Source organism: Oncorhynchus masou, chromosome 13 (genome assembly GCF_036934945.1).
Source record: "Oncorhynchus masou masou isolate Uvic2021 chromosome 13, UVic_Omas_1.1, whole genome shotgun sequence".
NCBI lineage: Eukaryota > Metazoa > Chordata > Actinopteri > Salmoniformes > Salmonidae > Oncorhynchus > Oncorhynchus masou.
The window spans coordinates 31,565,918-31,589,632 of NC_088224.1; the positions used below are offsets into that span (position 1 = coordinate 31,565,918).

General features: G+C 40.9%; 1 protein-coding gene across 1 annotated transcript in view; it reads left to right on the forward strand.

The window, feature by feature from the left end:
- The window catches only part of LOC135552083 (potassium voltage-gated channel subfamily G member 2-like), a 38,657-nt gene extending 20,750 nt beyond the window's left edge, over window positions 1-17,907 (forward strand). The window contains exon 4 of the mRNA XM_064983480.1: window positions 13,251-17,907. Within this exon, the coding sequence (XP_064839552.1) occupies window positions 13,251-13,982 (732 nt within the window). The 3' untranslated portion in view covers window positions 13,983-17,907. The remainder of the gene's footprint in view (window positions 1-13,250) is intronic.
- Window positions 17,908-23,715: the final 5,808 nt, after the last annotated feature.

Below are 23,715 nucleotides of genomic sequence, written 5' to 3' on the forward strand. Positions count from 1 at the left end.
CCAGGACCTCCACATACAGATTCTTCAGCTCAGGGATCGTCTGAAACCAGCTACCCACATAGCTGATAATACTGTGGATTTGCACAACTGAAGGATTTCTACACATACTGTCATAAACCTTGTCAGGGAAGCTTATCTGCGTGCTCGTCATCCTCTCTATGGTCTTGACCTGATTTCAGTGGGTGTTGTTCTCACCTTCAATGGCCACTGACACGCTGGATAGGTGTGCTCTTCACGGATGAATCCCGGGTTTCAAATGTACCAGGCAGATGGCAGACCACTATGTATGGCATCGTGTGGGTGAGCGATTTGCTGGTGTCAACGTTGTGAATAGAGTGCCCTACGGTGGCAGTGGGGTTATGGTATGGGCAGGCATAAGCTACAGACAACAAACACAATGTAATTTTATCGATTTGAATGCACAGAGATACCGTCACGAGATCCTGTGGCCCATTGTGGTGTCATTCATCAGCCGCCATCATCTCATGTTTCAGCATAATAATGCCCCACCCCATATCTCAAGGATCTTGTCACATATCCTGGAAGCTGAAAATATCCCAGATTTTCCACGGCCTGCATACTCACCAGACATGCCGCACATTAAGCATGTTTGGGATGCTCTGTATCGACGTGTACGACAAAGTGTTCAATTTCCGGACAATATCCAGCAACTTCGCACAGCCATTGAAGAGGAGTGGGATAACATTCCAGGCCACAATCAACAGCCTGACCAACTCTATGCGAAGGAAATGTGTCACACTGCATGAGGCAAATGGTGGTCACACCAGATACTGACTGGTTTTCTGATCAACTCCCCTACATTTTTTTAAAGGTACAGTATCTGTGACCAACAGATGCATATTTGTATTCCCAGTCATGTGAAAAAATTAATTTGGCCATAATCTATGTATTTTAATTCACTGATTTCCTTATGAACTGTAACTCTGTAAACATATTGAAATTGTTGCATGTTGTGTTAATTATTTCTCAGTGTAGATTCAGATGCAGTTTATCATATGTTTCAGCTATAGGCTAAACTCACGAACGAACTAGACCAGCAGGATAATAATCTAATACATTTGTCGTCTTACAGTAAGAGTTGGTGTGACATGTTAAATGTTACATTCTGATTATGCATTTAGCTTGTTGTTCCTCCGTCCGCAGGCTTGTCTCACCTGCACAGAGATGTTCTGACAACCCTTGTCTTCCAGACTCAGTTCGACTCTAAACTTCATATCCCTTTGACTGTGTGCAGTTGTGGATCCATTAAAACTGAAAAAAGTTGTGGTTTTTGTAAAAGCATCAGAGGACAAAGCCAAGGTGGTGTTGGTGATGGACAGCACTTAGCTTGTCTGTTCTGATACAGCTCAGTGATTCAGGCCCACATAACAGCTGCACGTACACACATGTAGAGTTTTATGGGTGTGCTTATTGCCTCTATCTGGATGAATAGAGGATTCAAGTGTGTGTGTGTGTCCTCAGAGTAGAGTGTTTCCCAAACCTGGTCCTGTGACCCCAAGGGGTGCACGTTTTGGTTTTTGCCTTAGCACTACACAGCTGATTCAGATCATCTCATCGTTAAGCTTTGATTATTTGAATCAGCTGTGTCGTGCTAGGGCAAAAACCAAAACGTGCACCCCTTGGGGTCCCAGGACCGGGTTTGGGAAACGCTGCTCTAAGTAGTGTGTCCTCTGAGTTTGTGTGTCAATTTCAGTCTTTTCACACCTCAATGTCAAAATGGCTTATTTCTCCCCCTGTAAACGTCTGTGGAAATGTATAACTTGTTTTATCCATTTTCTTCTCTCTGATAATACAGTGCATTCTGAAAGTATTCAGACCCCTTGACTTTCCACATTTTGTTACGTTACAGCCTTATTCTAAAATGTATTAAATAAAAAATGGTCCTCATCGATCTACACACAATATGATCAATAATGACAGTTTATTAAAAAAACAAATAAAAACAGAAATACCTTATTTACATAAGTATTCAGACCCTTTGCTAGACTCAATTGAGCTCAGCTGCATCCTGTTTCCATTGATCATCCTTGAGATGTTTCTACAACTTGATTGGAGTCCACCTGTGGTAAATTCAATTGGTTGGACATGATTTGGAAAGGCACACACCTGTCTATATAAGGACCCACAGTTGACAGTGCATGTCAGAGCAAAAACCAAGCCATGAGGTTGACTGAATTGTCCGTAGAGCTCCGAGACAGAATTGTGTCGAGGCACAGATACCAAAATAATTCTGCAGCATTGACGGTCCCCAAGAATCTCTCTTGACAGGCAACAAGACCGCCTGGGTTGAGGCCAGCGTACGTCTGCTGTAATGTAATTGATTGCCAGCGTGAATTATGGGAATTATTCCACTGAGTTATTTCAGTCTAGTGAGAAACAAATACATTTAAGAAACATAATAAAATATTTAAATAACTGGAAAAGAAGCCAGGAAAATAGATTATTTAATGTGGGAGATTACACTTCTCTCACTCAAATGAAAAATATCAATGACTTCAAAAGTCTAAAGAAATGTCCTACTGTGGAGAAAGTCTGTTCCTCAGTCATTGTATTGGATTAGTGTGTTAGTCATCATAAAAAATAAAAAATCATTGCCAAAAACAAAATCATCCAAGACGATGCTTCCACAGAAACACCCACCCACCCACCCTTTGGAGAGGAATGAGACAGCTACCATCACTCTGCTCTGATCATACACCAGGATCCTGAGGCCATCTAGCCTCAAGCACTTTCTCTCACTCGTACACACACAGCATGGCTGGCGGGCTGCACCTTGATCCTCTGGATCTTCTGCTGTCTCGAACAGCATCTCTGTGAGTTGAGTGCCCCTACTGCCTCCTTAGGCAGCTTTATTTAACTAGGTAGGCCAGTTGAGAACATGTTCTCATTTACAACTGTGACCTGGCCAAGATAAAGCAAAGCAGTGCGACAAAAACAACAACACGGGGTTACACATAATCAAATGTACAGTCATAGCCAAACGTTTTGAGAATGACACATATTAATTTTCACAAGTCTGCTGCCTCAGTTTGTATATACTCCAGAATGTTATGAAGAGTGATCAGGTGAATTGCAATTAATTGCAAAGTCCCTATTTGCCATGCAAATGAACTGAATCCCCCAAAACATTTCCACTGCATTTCAGCCCTGCCACAAAAGACCAGCTGACATCATGTCAGTGATTCCCTCATTAACACAGGTGTGAGTGTTGACGAGGACAAGGCTGGAGATCACTCTGTCATGCTGACTGAGTATGAATAACAGACTGGAAGCTTCAAAAGGAGGGTGGTGCTTGGAATCATTGATTTTCCTCTGTCAATCATGGTTATCTGCAAGGAAACAATTGCCGTCATCATTGCTTTGCACAAAAAGGGCTTCTCAGGAAAGGATATTGCTGCCAGTAAGATTGCACCTAAATCAACCATTTATCGGATCATCAAGAACTTCAAGGAGAGCGGTTCAATTGTTGTGACGAAGGCTTCAGGGCGCCCAAGAAAGTCCAGCAAGCGCCAGGACCATCTCCTAAAGTTGATTCAGCTGCGGGGCACCAGCAGTACAGAGCTTGCTCAGGAATGGCAGCAGGCAGGCAGGCACTTTTGGAGGATGGCCTGGTGTCAAGAAGGGCATCAAATAAGTCACTTCTCTCCAGGAAAAACATCAGGGACAGACTGATATTCTGCAAAGGGTACAGGGATTGGACTGCTGAGGACTGGGGTAAAGTTATTTTCTCTGATGAATCCCCTTTCTGATGGTTTGGGGCATCTGGAAAAAAAGCTTGTCCGGAGAAGACAAGTTGATCGCTACCATCAGTCCTGTGTCATGCCAACAGTAAAGCATCCTGAGACCATTCATGTTGCTTCTCAGCCAAGGGAGTGGGCTCACTCACAATTTTGCCTAAGAACAAAGCCATGAATAAAGAATGGTACCAACACATCCCCAAGAGCAACTTCTCCCAACCATCCAGGAACAGTTTGGTGACAAACAATGCCTTTTCCAGCATGATGGAGCACCTTGCCATAAGGCAAAAGTGGTAACTAAGTGGCTCGGGGAACAAAACATCGATATTTTTGGTCCATGTCCAGGAAACTCCCCAGACCTTAATCCCATTGAGAACTTGTGGTCAATCCTCAAGAGGAGGGTGGACAAACAAAAACCCACAAATTCTGACAAACTCCAAGCATTGATTGTGCAAGAATGGGCTGCCATCAGTCAGGATGTGGCCCAGAAGTTAATTGAGAGCATGCCAGGGTGGATTGCAGAGGTCTTGAAAAGAAGGGTCAACACTGCAAATATTGACTCTGCATCAACTTCATGTAATTGTCAATAAAAGCCTTTGACACTTATGAAATGCTGGTAATTATACTTCAGTATTCCATAGTAACATCTGACAAAAATATCTAAAGACACTGAAGCAGCAAACTTTGTGAAAATTTATATTTGTGTCATTCTCAAAACTTTTGGCCACGAATATACAGTCAATAACACAAAATAAAATAAAATAGACAAATCTATGTACAGTGTGTGCAAATGTAGAAGAGTAGGGAGGTAGGCAATAAATAGGTTCTAGAGGCGAAAATAATTACAATTTAGCATTAATACTGGAGTGATAGATGTGCAGATGATGATATGCAAGTAGAGATACTGGGGTGCAAAAAAGCAAGAGGGTAAGTAAAAATATGGTGATGAGGTAGTCTGGTGTGCTATTTACAGATTGGCTGTGTACAGGTACAGTGATCGGTAAACTGCTCAGACAGCTGATGTTTAAAATTAGAGAGGGAGAGATAAGACTCCAGCTTCAGAGATTTCTACAATTCATTCCAGTCATTGGCAGCAGGGGGTGCTGAGATGTTGGCCAGGGTAGGGGTAGCCAGGTGGAAAGCATGGCCAGACGTGGAAAAATGCTTATTGAAATGATCAGTTTTCTACCAGGTGTCAGAGTATGTGAGCGGAGTGGAGCTGGATCCTGCCTGGGCTTACCTACAGAAAAAGACAAAAGAAACTACGCATCCTGCCCAGCCTGGCAAGAATAGTTCGAAGAGTGTTTAGCATCCCAGTGGCTCTGCAAGTGTGGAGAGAATATTCTCCACTGCCGGCCTGCTCTCCAGGCACGATTGCATGAGCCTGAAGCCACAGACTCTGGTCAAACTCGTGTTTCTAAAAATGAATTCAAAGACACTGAAGACTGAGCCTAATAAGGCATTTAAAAAAAAGGTATTTAATGTTAATCAAGTCACAGCCTATATGTGCAATTTATAGACTATAATGATTTAATACAATGAAATGTTGTTTAAATGCTGAATGCTAAATGTCTCTGCCAGACTAGTGTGTCACACTCACAAATGCTTCAAAATATATTTCTTCGTAGACTAAAACCTTGAAATAATTTAAATAGTATAGCGTATTTAATTAGGCTACCTGTCTGGCTCTTGACTTATTTAGTGTTTATGTGCTGTTTAGTACATTCATGTAGCCTATTTGAAATGATGAGCGATTCTTAGTCACCTTTTCATTAAAACCATATGGTTTGGTTTCGATACTTCATCACTGAATGGTAGGTCCAGGTAGTTAGAAAAACAGATGTGTGTTGGTTAGGGCTGTGGTGGTCATGACGTTTTGTCAGACGGTGATTGTCAAGCAAATAACTGCCTCACGGTAATTGACCATTAATGAACATAAACACATGTAGCATCTCCTGGCTTCCACACATAGCCTACAAGCCAATGATGCAGACCCTTGGAACATCCATATCTATAATGCATCCAGGTAATATAGCCTACAACTTCACAATAAATCCATTATTTATATTAGACAGGTCTAAAGAAGCATGATAATGTAGTCTATTTCAGAAGAACAGAATAGCATATTATGAGTTGCTAGGTCCTATGTTAGGTCCTGATCTGGCTATGCCAAACGGCTCTGGGCTACACTAGTTAATTTAGCAGATTTGCTTAGAATTCCGTGACATTATTTGATAGTATGAAGAATACAATTGAGCAAAGCTGAATAAAATAGAAAGGATATTTTCTCCAAGCGATTTGAGGGAGTGCGCACATACGGCAATTCTGTGTTGAGCGGTTAACAAAGAAATAGGTCAATCCTATATGCTTAATATAGAGTTATTCATTTTATTTTAGTTGTTCTACTAACATTGTTTTGATTTTTAATACGTTGCATGACGTGACTAATGATGATTTGAAAATAGTTGCTTGAAAGGCATGAGCTCTGCTTTGTTTTCTGTGCAGGCTGCACACACTACATCAGTCTCTCATTCACAATTTGACAAGGACTTGATAATGCCTAGAATTTCACGGTACATACCCTTTTGTGTGTCCGTAATGCACCCAAATTAATACAACCACTAGCATCCCAAAGACTTTTTTACGCAATGTGGCTGATGCAACATATTAGAACGTTTATCTTAAAACGTTGATAAACTATTAGGCTATTTCTTCACATTATAAGCGCAGCAATGCGCACATGGTAGTAGGCTGTAAGCAAAAATGTTCCATTAGCGGAAAACACCATAATCAAAAGTAATCGTAAATGCAATTATGCATGTCATGCTTTTATTATAAAGGTGCTTTTTTATGGTGAAAATTATCTTCCCCAAACTTGAAACTCACACGCTGCTTATGTATACCAGTTCGGCTCTACACCCCTTGTAAAGCGGATTAATGTGCTTAATTTTAAGAAGTGATTTGGCCACTTTAGTTGTAATGCAAACCATATTAAAACATATAGGCCTATGGGCTAGGCTACATGAGGTGAGTGAATATGATTAGAAAAAGTCACACAAAAAAATACTTTGTTTCTTATGCTGGGCATAATTCACGTGATAATATATCATTCACAAGTGAGAGGATAATATTGTCAGCCATCAGACTATTCTTGATTTAATCTTGACTTTACATATATTATTTAGTAAATGTGTGAAATTTGTTTTGTTTTAGAATGGACCATTATCATGCACCTGTATCGAAACTGGGTCAGTGGGGAAAATACATGTCATCGATGCACTTAAATAGTGAATGGAGGATGCTTTTTCCCGTGGTTTATTCTCATGCCAGCCAGGTAGGCTATAGTCCTGTTGTAAATATAAGCAATGTGCTTAATATTAGGAAATTTGAGAAACAAATATAGTAGGCCTATCCTATATAAAACTGAGCCTCCTATTTTTAGCAGAGGCCATCCCTCTGTTTTCTCACGCCTATTGAAGCATTGTGCAACATGAGCTCATGGGCTCTCATGAAGTGTTTGATTAGAGGGACAATAGAGTGCTGAGTACAATGCAGTCTACAAATCCGGTGTGTCAGCCCAGAGTCTGAAATTGAGCAAACAGTAATAGAATTTAATAGAATTAATAGAATTTAAGCAACCAGGAAATGACAGAGCAATTTCCGCAAGATAATACAGCCACAAATTCAAAACAGCTTTCCCATTTTGACAACAGTTGCGGTAGAAATCAATAGATGAATATCACAGCCAATCACAACACTGGTGGGGAAGTAATACTGTGAATCACTATCGTTATCAACAAATATACAGTAACTGTCAAAGGTTTGGACACACCTACTCATTCAAGGGTTTTTCTTTATTTTTTAAACTATTTTCTACATTGTAGAATAATTGTAAAGAAATCAAAACTGTCTCTGAGTAGGTGTCTCCAAACTTTTGATTGGTACTGTATATTATGGACATTTCCAGAAATTACAATGCAAAAATGTAAAATATCCTATGTGTAGCACCTTTAACATCTAAACATTAAACCACAACAGCCTTCAGAATCACAAGGTGCAGGCTCTCCTGTTCACTGAATGTGAGATAGCTGGCCAGTGCCCTCTCACATTGATGAGAAGGAGATGATCATTTTATAATAAATAAGTTATTTTTATTAACTTGCATGACATACCAGCAGTAACCTTCACACGCTGAACACCATTTCCCATTCAAAGAAACTGCAGTGCTTGAGGGAGGAGGCCACAGGTGTGTTGCAATTTGATAATTAGCAAAGCTTGCAAGCAGTCAGCTGGCAATTCAAGGGACATCCCACTGGGCAAACACTTGTTGGATCAACATTGTTTCAATGTAATTTGTGAAAGTATTGTGATGTGGAATCTAAGGGGAAAATATGTTGGATTTGAAAAAAGTCTAAACTATTGTTTTGAGAGTGAGATTTCCATCACATGATTATGTAATCATGGTAACTAAATTTCAACAAAGAAACCTTGTAGAAAAATATGTTGAATGTGTACCTTTTAAACCAATGTCAGGTCTTCACCAGTATATCCACTATCAGGAAAAACAACAATAGGCTGAGCAGCACCACCTACTGGAGAATTGATCTATCTATGGCTACAATTTGGCCTCCCATCCAGGGTTTTAACGAAGCCCAGCCCTGCTTAGCTATAATATTGCCACTAACTATTACCAATGTGCTATTGTGAGAATGATTGTTAATAGATCTCCATTTAAAAATGAAATAGATTCACTGATGCTATCAAAGTCATTCCAAAGGGTAGGTTAAACAGAGCAAATGAAACGTAGCCATACTTTCACTCATATACCATCAATGATGCTACATAGACCTATATAACACAGCTATTGTTTTAATTTAACCCATAATAATAAAATAGACCTATGATTTCAAGCTCTGGTTGATTTGAAATTGTATGATATTTAGCAATGTTTAATTGTTTGGTTGTCAAAGCAACCAAATATCAATATTTGAAGGAGATTCATCTTCTGCTTGGATAGTTCCATCTGTGCCACGGACTTAGTCTGGCTTTAATTTCAGTCTGTCTAAAAATGTATAATTGATATGTTGGATTCACGTCTTTACCTCAACCAAAAATGAAAGTGAAAGAATAGGACTAAATCAAATAAAACATTATTTAAAGCGCATTTAAAGTTTGATTTGATCTAGTCCTAATGTATAACTTCAATTTTGGGTTGAGATGGAAATATGAATCACTTTTGAAATACCATAAATAGCTTATTAACTTGTTGTCAAGTTAACAAATGATATGTTGAATTCACATCTCCATCTCCAACTCAAACAAAAATAAAACTTAAAGAATAGGATTAAGCCAGTGTCTTAGATGAAACTATCCAAGCAGTAGATACATCTCCTTTAAATGTAGATATCTGGTTGCATTGTCAACCAAACAAAATTCAGTATTACTTTTGTAATATGTAAATAACCTATCTTTCAAACGCGTGTAACATTCAACCTTAAAATGGCCACATTGAGGTTACTGTAACTATACATTTCTACTTCTGTAATCATATAAAGCGTGTTCAGGATAGCATGCATAAGTTATCGCAGGTCTGTGAAGATCTTCACAAGTGCTGTTATAATCTGCAGAAAATATCAAATGACATTGATCACTTGCACTATGTACTTTATGGTGCGTTTTTAAATGGTTGAAAGAGCAGTGATAGACATTTGGATGACAACTAAACCGAAAATTAGACAAGAGTTTTTCCATTGGAATTTGGTTGTGCTTTTAGATGGTTGAAAGCATAGTGATAACACACTGGAAATTCAACTAACTTTTGGCTGTCTTTTTGAGTGGGTGAATATAGGTTGTAATCATTCATCAACGTCTCCACTAAGTATTATCCACGTTGAAATACGTGGTGTGCTCAGTGGGTTAGGTTGAGCTGATTGGAAAAGATCAATTAACATGTGATAGTGAATTGACATTTTAGGATCCTAGCTATATAAACACACAATAAATACATGTATAGAAATTACAGGGAAGGCTACTCCTTCACACAGAGAATGTACCATAGCTCTAAGAACAATTCGATGAAACAACTAACAGATGATTACCTACCACATTCGACACTGCTGACAAGTCGTGGTGTGTTGTTATTGTGGTTCTGTAACTAATATTTAACACCAGTTGGAGAATCTAGACCAAAGAAATGGGTGTTCTCGTATGGGGAACTCTTGAAACGTAATATGGCCATGTTCTGTAGCTCCTATGTTCACACACTCCTCTCCCAGCCCTGCCCCGCCCCACCCAGGGAGATGAAGGAGATTAATGTTATAAGGGCCGAGGTAAACAAATTGACTAAAGCCATTGAAAAACTGTGTGTAATAACAGCCAGCTCAGCATTACGCTAAGCCTGTTTTTGAAATCATGCCCACTTACACACACCTTGGGGACCAAAGGTCGTCCTCCTATGGTGATTGGCCATATTGTTTAGTTAACACGCGACATGGCTGCTACACACCTGTCTGGAGCTCTGATATGGTCAGAGTAGCGTGTTTGCTGAATCTGATTATTGTGTGTGTGTTTATTTGAGCCACTGTAGCCATGTACAGGGACTTCAGAAAGTATTCATACCACTTGACTTACAGTACTCCACATTTTGTTGTGTTACAGCTTGAATTGAAAAGTGATACAATTTATTTTTTAAACCATTTTACAAATGTATTCAATTAAATGCATAAATATATAATTTATATAAGTATTCACACCCCTGAGTTAATACATGTTAGAATCACCTTTGGCAGCGATTACAGCTGTGAGTCTTTCTGGGTAAATCTCTAAGAGCTTTGCACACCTAGATTTTACAATATTTGCACATTATTCAAGTTGGTTGCTGATCATTGCTTGTCTTTCCACAGCCATTTTCAAGTCTTTCAATATCGTCTTGGTTATCAACTCTAGTGTAGAATTGACCTTGTGTTAGGTTATTGTCCTGCTGAAAGGTGAATTTGTCTCTGTTGGAAATCGGACTGAACCAGGTTTTTCTCTAGGATTTAGCCTGTGCTTAGCTCTATTGCGTTTATTTTTATCCCTAGTCCTTGACAATGACAAGCATACCCATAACATGATGCAGTACCCACCAAGCTTGAAAATATGAACAGTGGTACTCAGTGATGTGTTGTGTTGATTTGCCCCAAGCATAACACTTTCTATTCAGGACATAAAGTTAAATCTTTGCCACATTTTTAGCAATTTTACAGGGTGCATGTTTTGGAATATTTTTATTCTGTACAGGCTTCCTTCTTTTCACTCAGTATTGTGGAATATCTACAATGACAAACTTAAATGTTGTTAATCCGTCATCAGTTTTCTCCTATCACAGCCATTCCACTCTGTAACTGAGTGGTTTCCTTCCTCCTTATTTAGCCTTGTCATAACAAAGGGGTTGAATACTTATTGACTCAACCCATCAAAGGACATTACTACAACAACAACTGGCCAAATTGTGCATTTATTTTACATGCACACACACTTGCAAGCACTTACGCACACATACACACTTCCCTCTGGGGGAGAAATTGGTTGATTCAACATTGTTCCACGTGAATCAAAATGGAAAACTGATTGGATTTGCAAAGTCATCAAGGGATTTTCCTATTAAAAAAAAAAAAAAAACGTTTAGCCTAAATCCAATGACATGGTGACATCTTTTGTTGATTTCACGTTGAATTCATGTTAGTTGGTAACTCAACCAAATGTAAATCAAAACTAGATGTTGAAATGACGTCTGGGCCCCGTAGGTTTATTGTTGTGCTCTGTGAATAACCAAGCATAGTGAAGCAGTTGCATGTTGTTTGGATTAGTAAACGTGGAAGAAAGGTTTATGTTGCTCTGGTTTATATTTTTGAATGCTGATTTCTGTGCTGCCTTTCAAGCCTTTCAGACACAGCTTTGCTTCGATGAAAGTATATTTACTGGAATAATGAGAGGCTAAAAGTCACCCAGCCTGGTTTATACATTCCCTCCTCACTCCACTATGTCTCCAAGAATACACTGGAGTGGTTTTTAAGATGCATATTCTCTTGGTTGTTTTTTTAAGCACCTCTAGCATCTTATTCACAAGTGATGATTCTGTAACAGGTTAGAGCTCAACCGCTGGTCAAAAACACATGTTCCCTAATCACATTTAAGGAGTAATTGAGGAGACTATGATGGAACGGAAGTATGTACTAACTGGAGGAAAGTTACTAAAAGTTGGCAAAAGTCATTAAGACATTATTTCATGCTCACTTCTTCCTAAACATGTTGATGAAGCGTAGCTAGGTTCCCCAGAGCGAGAGTGCAATAAAAGGAGAGGCCGACAGCTTGGCTTCTTTCTTTCATAGAAATGAATTATTCTAGATGTTTGTACAGTATAAACCTTTACACATACACCCCATCTCCACCTCGCTCCTCATTCTCCTTCTGGATCTGTTTTCATAATCACATGTAAATACAGTTATGTAATATTTATGGACCCATTTAGAGCAGACGGAAAATTGATTACACTACAGGAAGTAAGGATATTTCATCATGCCAGAAGTAAATTAAAGTATTTATAATATATTTATAATGTAGTCAAGGTTGGCTTTAGCTTAGTCCCTGCTGATCCCAGGAAGGAAATTAATTTCCTTTAATGAAGTTGCATTAATAACAGTCAGATTGGAAAGAGTGGGAGGAAAGGGAAGGAAACAATGGTTTCTCCTCAGCTTCACGTTGCCGTTGACATTGTGGCTGCATGAGTTCTATGGATCTGTCTCATGGCACACTTGTATGACTTTATTTATTGTGGCTGGACACCAGTAATTCATTTTTGGGTACAAAGATTCTGAATGTATGACCAGATATTGCTACCAGGGTGATTTGTCTAAAGGAGTTGACAGTCTACAAACAGAGCCTATAATAATATAAATACATTGTACTGTATAGCCCATCTTAGCCTTGCCAATTAAAGGAAGGAATTTCTGACATCATTAAAGCCTCTCTTCTCAGTTTTATAAATCATGTAAAGTACTGCTGACAGACTGCCTGTCTATTTTATAATAGACAGGAAGAAAAAAACATATCCCTCAGGCTGTTTGATCAAAGTTACTCGTCTCTTTTCCTTATGATCCCAATCAACTAACAGGGATGTTCAGATGGTTTATGTGCTGCTCCAAGACCCTCTCCAGCTCTCCCTCGAAACATTGCTCCTCCCCAAATCTCTACCCCCTCACCCCCCCTGGAGCCCCTGCTGGTGTAGAGGAGTCTGACGCCACTGGTGGCTGTTGAACTGGTCCTTCGAGCCGGATAGGAACAACTGACCACTTGTGTGATTAGGAAACAGTTATCCAGAATTTTTTATAATAGTGAATGTAGTGTCGTTTCCTACCAATGTCTTGCATTATAATTGTTGCTTGCCTTAACACTGTGTGTTCACTCTCTTCTACTGTGAGTTTTTCTTAACACTATGTTTCCTCTGTCTTCCAGGGTGAGTGTTCTCAGAGGTGCTACAATATCTTTGTCCTGGAGACTGTGTGTGTGGCCTGGTTCTCTCTGGAGTTCCTGCTGCGCTTCATCCAGACGCCGAGTAAGTGTGTGTTCCTGAAGACGCCCCTCAACATCATCGACGTGGTGGCCATCCTCCCCTATTACATCACTGTGATAGTAGACTCTCTGTCTGAGGGAGGGGAGAAGCCCAGTGGCGGGAACAACTACCTGGAGAAGGTGGGCCTAGTGCTGCGGGTACTCCGGGCCTTGAGGATCTTCTACGTGATGCGTCTGGCGCGCCATTCCCTGGGGCTGCAGACCTTAGGCCTGACGGTCCGACGCTGCACCCGCGAGTTCGGCCTGCTCCTCCTGTTCCTGTGTGTTGCCATGGCACTGTTCTCCCCGCTGGTGTTCCTGGCGGAGAGCGAGATGGGCGCCAAGTACGACTTCACCAGCATCCCCGGCACCTACTGGTGGGCGGTGATCTCCATGACAACGGTGGGGTACGGGGACATGGTGCCGCGTAGCATCCCGGGTCAGGTGGTGGCGCTCAGCAGCATCCTCAGTGGGATCCTCCTCATGGCGTTCCCCGTCACCTCCATCTTCCACACGTTCTCTCGGTCCTACCTGGAGCTGAAGGAGGAGCAGAACAGAACACTGAGACAGAAACCAGACTTCCAGGACTCCAGCAAGTCTCAGAACAGCGAGGACTCGGCCGAGACGGACAGTTAACATGTCATCACTGAAGTCGCCACCTCTGCTTTACGCTGGAAGTCCATCGCCCTTGCGTCACAGAGGAGGGCCATGCAGACTCGAGACTGAGCGTGTGTGCAACGTGAGAGCCTGTGGGTGTGCAGTGCACTGTGGGACACTCGTACTAAAGCTGGAGGATCTAAACAGGGATGTGACGTTTTTTTCAAGCTTAAGAAGAAAAGGAGCTCCAACATTTTGTGAGCCTCCATAGCTCTGTCCATCAGAGTGTGTTCAAGAGTTTCTAAGATTTTATAAGACAGCTGCATAAGTCTTTTTGCTGACATTACTGGTGTAGAGCTGATCACATTATAAAATCACAAGTTCTCTGTGGTCAAAGGACATTTCACCCAGGAGTATAGAAGCCCTACAACACAGGAGTATAGCCCTACAGCACAGCATGGGGAGAAATCTTCTCTCTCACAAATATTCAGTGTGATAAAGCTATTATTTTAAGGGAAAAAAACACTAAAAATATAATTTTGGTATATATTTAGGATAAGAAATATTGCAACAAGATATAAGTGCAATAAGAAATATTATTTGACTATAAACAACACATTTACATATTTCAGAATGCTTAGTTTGCGTCTATATACTCAGGATCTGCATATTTTAATAAATGTAAGAAAACCATGACCTCGGCTGATGCAATGTATGATTCTACACTTTATTAAATTAATTTGATCCCATGATTCTGTCTGGAGGTTTTCCTCCAATTTCACATCTCCTCTGAATAATAATGGCCTTGGCTCCAGACATGTTGGACAAAATTGAATTTCAGAATGTGGAGGGGACAATTTCAGAATGTGGAGGGGACATGTCCCCCCGTCCCCAGTGACAGTTGCGCCCCTGCATCTAACAAGCGTCTAACAATTATTGACAAATAATTGTATGGCTTAGATCATGGAAACCCATGGGAATCAATATGGACTGAACAGACTGACTAAAGGGATTAGAAACAAATGAAAACACAATCTTGATCAGATCTAGAGAATCGTGTGTTAAGTAGATATAGATAAATATACCTTTTTTGAGAAAGGGCATGGGCAAGGTTAGAGCCTGTGACCTCTGGTCCCTATCCCAGTGCCTAGTCCACTGTGCTAGTAGGGGTGAGGGAATCACCATTGTTATTTCCACATACATAAAGCTGTTAAATCATTCATTTGGAATGTCAGTAGATGACAAATGTGATTAGTTAAAGGGCAGCTGAACTCAATGATTCCGCATGTTTTTCTGCTGCTCATTAAAAAAAGATGAATGAGGGTGTGTTATGTTCGCTATATCGTACCCGCAGTTATATTGTTTTGTCCCTCTTGAGTCCCGGGAGAAACCTTTCGACCTCAAAATAGTCTGAATAGGATAATTCAAGAAATCTGTAATTTGGCCATTTTTGCAGAGGTCTTTGTCGCTCAATTTTACATCTAGCTAAGGTGTTTGATGCATTCTCTACTGCAGACAGTAGAATCAGCTGATGCTGCGCTCACTACTGATTTCTAAGAACATGTCTACAACTTCATCAGCAAGCTGTCAAAATATCGTAAATAAAGCAAAGCTACATGCTGTTTATCAGTGCCCTAAATTACTTCTTAGCTAGCTAAGTTCCATCTCTGTGTTTGTCAATGTAGCTAGCTAGCAGGCACATTTAGCAGGCAGGTCACGTTGGCTAAATCAGCTTAACAAGTCACTGGCAAGTGGCAAAGTACTTTGGTGCCACTTAGTTTTTACAACTTTCTCACTATGTATTACCGGAGTGAGTCCGTCTGGCAGTGTTTCATAGCGAATCATGTTACGAAAAAGGTCACGGCGGTACACGATTTTTTTTATTTTATATTATCTAGTGACAGTTGGGATGGAAGTGTGCATTGTCTCAATTCTCATTTTTCCCTCAATTCTCAGTTTAATTAAAATAATACATTGACGATGTGTTGTCTTATGTAAACAAGACCGAGGCGCAGCGTAATGTGGACAGTTCTGTTTCACTGGCTGTAGGTTTTGCCATATGATTGAATAGAGCGCAATCAGCACAGCTGATTGATAGTTTGAGTTAGTGTTCCCACTCAGCCATATCTCCATGTTACAGCGCTTGTTTACGGAAAAACAGACAGAAGACGAGGCGACGACCTGTGCTAATTAGCTACCTAGCATGCTCTGAACACCTGTGTGTATGCTTAACTCGGCAAATGTAGCGGAGTGGAGCTAAGAACATAACAGCTTTCCTATATCTCTCAAATATCCGTTTTGGTAGATGCTGACCAGAATTATGCTATTTACACTTAGTAGTACATCTTTACACTTTAATCAATGTTTCTGACTAATATCGATGTAACAGGCCATTTTCAACCAGATAAATCAGTTGTTGAGTTCAGCTGCCCTTTAATATGTTTAGGAGGTTTGGAAAACGAAAGGTACATTGGGATTCGAACTGGCGACCTTCTGTGTTTAATCAAAAGTGCATTTAAAGTTTGATATGATTTAGTCCTATTCTGTAATTTAGATTTTTGGTTGAGATGGAGACGTGAATACAATTTATTAATTTATTAATTAACTGGAATTAAAGCCAGACTAAGTCAGTGGCACAGATGGAACTATCCAAGCAGAAGATACATCTCCTTCAAATGGTGATAAATAGCCAATTAACTTGTCAACAAATTATATGTTGATTCATATCTCCAACTCAACCAAAAATAAATGGGATTAAGCCAGTGGCTCATGCGGAACTATCATAGCAGTAGATACAGATGTAGGATCTTAATTTGAACCAGTTTGCTACAGCAGGAATATTATAATCCTGTAGCAACAGGAATGGATTTATGTGATTACAATTAATGGAAATGTTTGTAAGGGTTTATACAATTTCTTAAGAGAAAATCAAATCCTAGATTAAAATAATAATAATAATAATAATAATAATAATAATAATGAGATCAAGCGTTAACAGACAATAGACACCGGCATAGCAGATGCTTTGGTGATGGAAATGCATTGGAGCTGTCAAATTGGTGAGCAGCTGTCCTTGCAATCATTGTGACAAGAGTCGACGAGTTGCGCGTTCCGTGGTGCTGTTCTGCTCCGCTATTTGCAGCTTGCCTGTTAGCTTGCATGATTCTCACCATTCTCCTTCGACCTCTCATCAATGAGCTGTTTATGCCCAAAGGACTGCAGCTAACTGGATGTTTTGTTTGTCGCACCATTCTCGGTAAACCCTAAACACTCTCGTGTGTGGAAAAGCCCAGGAGACCGACATTTTCTGAGATACTGGAACCAGTGCGCCTGGCACCGTCGATCATAGCACGCTCAAAGTCGCTTAGGTCACTCATTTTGCCCATTCTGTTAAATCTAACAGTTACTGAATGCCTGTCTGCCTGCCTTATATAGCAAACCATGGCCACGTGACTCACTGACTGTAGGAGCAAACCATTGTTGTGAACGGGGTGGTGTACTTAATTCAATTGGCACTCGAGTGCATTTATCCTGTCTTGAATGAAAAGGTCATTTTGCAATCTCCCAAAATAAATGCAATCTATGACAAGAGACAGACACTACACTTGTCCATTCCGACTCCCGACTTGGATGACCATTCAAAAAATGTTTCCCCAATCTGAAATGTCTAAATGGAAATTAAACTTCAGAAGCCTTTTTAAGTCTCAAATACACTACAGGTTTAAAATGTCCTGCAACAAGGTGATCAAATTAAGATCCAACATCTGTAAGTCATCACAGGTCTGTGGAGAGCTTCACAATTGCGGTAATAATCTGTGCAGAATCTCAAATGGCATTGATCACTTGCACCATGTACTTTTAATGTAATCTCAACTGCAATCCAGTTCATTTGGTTCTGCTATTAGATGAAGCACAGTGACATCACATTAATATGCTGTATAAATAAACAAAATATCACATTGTATTCCCATTTGAACTTTGGTTGTGCTTTTAGATGGTTGAAAACGCAGTGATAACACATAGGAAATTCAACAAACTTCTGGCTGTCTTTTTGAGTGGGTGATTATAGGTTCTAATTTCATTGATCAGTTTCAACAAAATATTACCCAATTATCCATGTTGAACTGACCCAATGGGTTCTGTACACTAATTGAAATCATCCTCCTTCCCTCAAAAAAAGTTTATATAATTTGTATGTTTATGAGAATTTAGAATTAGGCTTGCAAGGTACAATGCTGCGTTTATAACCAAGTGGGAAGGTGGTAATTACCAGTTGTTTAGTCGGGTGCATTTACATTTGAATACCATCAAACATGGAGGTTAGAAGGCTTGTGATTGTCTTGCTCTTTTTTGCCCTTAAAGTATATCCAGAGATGATCTTCCTTTTGATTTAGAACGTGAACAAGACAATTTTCTATCAACAATTAGTATTTTGTTCTTATCATAAACAAAAACTGCTGAAGTTGCCGCCATGCTTGCCCTCTTTTTTTTGTAGACAAATGACGTCAGCGGTGCGTTCAAGCGGATTTTTCCTAGTCGTATGCTGATATTTATGAAATTACTAAATGTGATCGCATCATTAGTCCATTCGTCCTATGATCAGATTGGACTAATGCTACGATCACATCTCTTCATTTAGTAAATACCAGGACCCGACTGGGAAATATGTCCCACTTGCACCGCTGATGTCATGTCTACAAAAGAGAGAGAGAAAAAGGGGACGCATGGCGGCATCTTCAGCAGCTCTTTTGTTCCTCCCAGTTCTCCAAAAGGGGACACCTTATCCTATACAGTGCACTACTTAAGACCAGGTCCCATAGGACTTTCCTCAAAGGTAGTGTACTACTACTGTATGTAGGTAATAGGGTGCCATTTGGAACTGACACCCAGTATAATTTCCCCTGGACTAGTTCTGCTGCGGCTGGCCTGCACATTCCTGTTTGTTTAGAATACGCTCTACGTAAATCATTTTGACTAATGTTGGTATGGTGTGGTCAACACAGTGCTTGTTGTGAAGACACAGCGAAGGTGCATTACCATGTACGTTGTTGATAGCCGTGGAGGCCACATGCCTGGAGCCCAAACATGGGCCGTGGTTAGTGAGCCAGTAGTTCCTTTGACAGAAGATACTAACCAGGTCTCCATTGTTGATGGTATAGTATTATCAGGACAGTGCTAATAGACCTGCGTCAGAAATTGTACCCTATTCCCTGTATTGCACACTACTTTTCCCCAGGGCTCTAGTACAAATGAGTGTACCATTTAGGGAATAGGGTGTCATTTCAGATACACCCTTCATGCAAACGTCACCAGCATAATACATTGACACAAAGAACAGTAGGATACACGTTTTGACCCTGGTCTTTAATGACAGCGCCACAGAGCTTTAATGAATATTGTTTTTTTAACATTATTACCCCATATTTATTTTTTTATTTTTTATTTCACCTTTATTTAACCAGGTAGGCTAGTTGAGAACAAGTTCTCATTTGCAACTGCGACCTGGCCAAGATAAAGCTTAGCATGGTGAACAGACAACACAGAGTTACACATGGAGTAAACAATTAACAAGTCAATAAAGTGGCTGTTCCACTGGATGTCAGAAGGTGAATTCACCAATTTGTAAGTCGCTCTGGATAAGAGCGTCTGCTAAATGACTTAAATGTAATGTAAATGTAATAACACAGTACAAAAAAGGGGAGTCTATATACATTGTGTGCAAAAGGCATGGGGAGGTAGGCGAATGATTACAATGTTGCAGATTAGCACTGGAGTGATAAATGATCAGATGGTCATGTACAGGTAGAGATATTGGTGTGCAAAAGAGCAGAAAAGTAAATAAATAAAAACAGTATGGGGATGAGGTAGGTGAAAATGGGTGGGCTATTTACCAATAGACTATGTACAGCTGCAGCGATCGGTTAGCTGCTCAGATAGCACATGTTTGAAGTTGGTGAGGGAGATAAGAGTCTCCAACTTCAGGGATTTTTGCAATTCGTTCCAGTCACAGGCAGCAGAGTACTGGAACGAAAGGCGGCCAAATGAGGTGTTGGCTTTAGGGATGATCAGTGAGATACACCTGCTGGAGCGCGTGCTACGGATGGGTGTTGCCATCGTGACCAGTGAACTGAGATAAGGCGGAGCTTTACCTAGCATGGACTTGTAGATGACCTGGAGCCAGTGGGTCTGGCGACGAATATGTAGCGAGGGCCAGCCAACTAGAGCATACAAGTCGCAGTGGTGGGTGGTATAAGGTGCTTTAGTGACAAAACGGATGGCACTGTGATAAACTGCATCCAGTTTGCTGAGTAGAGTGTTGGAGGCAATTTTGTAGATGACATCGCCGAAGTCGAGGATTGGTAGGATAGTCAGTTTTACGAGGGTAAGTTTGGCGGCGTGAGTGAAGGAGGCTTTGTTGCGGAATAGAAAGCCGACTCTTGATTTGATTTTCGATTGGAGATGTTTGATATGAGTCTGGAAGGAGAGTTTACAGTCTAGCCAGACACCTAGGTACTTATAGGTGTCCACATATTCAAGGTCGGAACCATCCGGGGTGGTGATGCTCGTCGGGCATGCGGGTGCAGGCAGCGATCGGTTGAAAAGCATGCATTTGGTTTTACTAGCGTTTAAGAGCAGTTGGAGGCCACGGAAGGAGTGTTGTATGGCATTGAAGCTCGTTTGGAGGTTAGATAGCACAGTGTCCAAGGACGGGCCGGAAGTATATAGAATGGTGTTGTCTGCGTAGAGATGGATCAGGGAATCGCCCGCAGCAAGAGCAACATCATTGATATATACAGAGAAAAGAGTCGGCCCGAGAATTGAACCCTGTGGCACCCCCATAGAGACTGCCAGAGGACCGGACAGCATGCCCTCCGATTTGACACACTGAACTCTGTCTGCAAAGTAATTGGTGAACCAGGCAAGGCAGTCATCCGAAAAACCGAGGCTACTGAGTCTGCCGATAAGAATATGGTGATTGACAGAGTCGAAAGCCTTGGCAAGGTCGATGAAGACGGCTGCACAGTACTGTCTTTTATCGATGGCGGTTATGATGTCGTTTAGTACCTTGAGTGTGGCTGAGGTGCACCCGTGGGCTAACGACAACAAGTAACAGTATAAGACAGACCATAGTGAGGTTGATTTACAGTGCATTCGGGAAGTATTTTTCCCCATTTTGTTACATTCCAGCCTTATTCTCAAATGGATTAAATAAATGTTTTTCCCTCATCAATCTACACACAATACTCCATAATGACAAAGCAATAACAGGCTTTATAAATGTTTCCAAATAAACAGAAATACCTTATTTACATAAGTATTCAGAACATTTGCTATGAAAACTCGAAATTGAGCTCAGTTGCATCCGGTTTTCATTGATCAATCTTTTATTATTATAATATATATACATATCTTATACATATCATATACCTTTCTCCCCAATTTTGTGGTATCCAATTAGTAGTTACAGTCTTGTCTCATCGCTGCAACTCCAATACGGGAGAGGCGAAGGTCGAGAGCCGTGTGTCCAAAACACAACCCAACAAAGCCTCACTGCCTCTTCACAATGCCCACTTAACCCGGAAGCCAACTGGACCAATGTGTTGGAGGAAACATCGTGCACCTGGTGACTGGTGACTGTGTCAACATGCACTGTGCCCGGCACGCCACAGGAGTCGCTAGTCCGCGATAGGACAAGGACATCCCTGCCGGCCAAACCCTCCCCTATTCCGGACGACGTTGGGCCAAATTGTACGCCGCCCCATGGGACTCCCGGTCGTGGCCGGCTGCGACAGAGCCTGGAATCGAACCCAGAAACTCTAGTGGCACAGTCAGCACTGTGATGCCTTTGATCAAAGACCTGAGTGGCGCAGTGGTCGATCTTGAGATGTTTCTTCAACTTGATTGGACATGGTTTGGAAAGGTACACCTGTCTATATAAAGGTCCCATAGTTGACAGTGGATGTCAGAGAAAAACCAAGCCATGATTTCAAAGGAATTATCTGTATAGCTCTGAGACAGGATTGTGTCAAGGCACAGATTTGGGGAAGAGTACCAAAAAATGTCTGCAGCATTGAAGGTCCCCAAGAACACCGTGGCTTCCATCAGTCTTATATGGAATACGTTTGGAACCACCAAGTTTCTTCCTAGAGCTGGTCGCATGGTCAAACTGAGGAATCAGGGGAGAAGGGCCTTGGTCAGGGAGGTGACCAAGAACCTGATGGTCACTGACAGAGCTCCAGAGTTCCTCTGTGGATATCGGAGAACCTTCCAGAAGGACAACCATCTCTGCAGCATTCCACCAATTAGGCCTTTATGGTAGAGTGGCCAGACGGAAGCCACTCCTCAGTAAAAGGCACATGATAGCCCGCTTGGAGTTTGCCAAAAGGTACTTAAAGGACTTTAAACCATGAGAAACCAGATTGTCTGGTCTTAGGAAACCAAGCCAAAACAATGCAGGAGTGGCTTCGAGGCAAGTCTCAATGCCCTTGAGTGGCCCAGCCAAAGCCCGGACTTGAACCCTGATCGAACATCTCTGGAGAGACCTGAAAATAGCTGTACTGCTACACTCCCCATCTGACTTGACAGAGCTTGAGAGGATTTGCAAAGAGTGGGAGAAACTCCCCAAATACAGGTGTGCCTAGCTTGTAGCGTCATACCCAAGAAGACCAATCGCTGCCAAAGGTGCTTCAACAAAGTACTGACTAAAGGGTCTGAAAACTTATGTAAATGTGCTAACATTTCTAAAAATCTGTTTTTTATGGGGTATTGTGTGTAGATTGATGAGGGGAACAAAACAATGTAATACAGTTTAGACTAAGGCTGTAACTTAATAACAAATGTGGAACAAGTCAAAGGGTCTGAAAACTTTCCAAATGCACCGTAAATGTGTCTATTGATGAAGAACTGGCAATTCTATAGAAAGAACTGGCCATTCCATGGAAAACATTTTTTGGTCATGTACTGTGTACAAAAACAACAAAACGGACACATAAAATTGTAAAAAATAAATAAAAAGAATCAAATATAAAAATGCACATTTTTCATAACACAAAAGGGTTTGATAAACATACAATTTTGATAGCCATACAAAAAAATATATATTTTTGGTACATAAACTGAGGCTTTGATTCAGTACAAGGTGCCTTCCAGAGCACTGCACTGGGCAGCCGACAATGTTCGCAGGACAGCATTCATGGTATGCACTGCGAACGTCGGCTTAAGTGTAAATTGCCTTTAAAAGGGGCATTGTCGGCAGTCCATTGAGCTGCACTATAACATGCCTTAGCTTGAATCCTGACCTAAAACTTGTAAAAACATTAAGGGTTGAAGGTTTGGCATTGTTTTATAAGCGTCTACATTCTACACGAACAGAAGAAAGGTTTGTCAGTTTTACCCATGAACAACTAAAACTGAATAACCACTAATACAACTGAACATGACAAACATTTGGAACAGTGAGACGGGTTGAGGCCATTTCTGCCCTGTTGATAAGACACAGCCAGAGGTCACTAGGTGCACAACTTCTTCATACAATTACAAGGGGGTAGGCCGTCAATTGTAAAAATGAATTTGTTCTGACTTGCCTAGTTAAATAAAGGTTAAATAAAAATAAATACAATATCCAGCGTGAAACTCAATCTGCGTCTGAAATGGCACCCTATTCCCTGTACACTGCACTACTTGGTTAAAAAGTAGAGCAATAAACAAGGAGGATGTCATTTTGGACACAACCACCAACTACGTTTTAGCCAGCAGTCCAGGGGTGAGTATA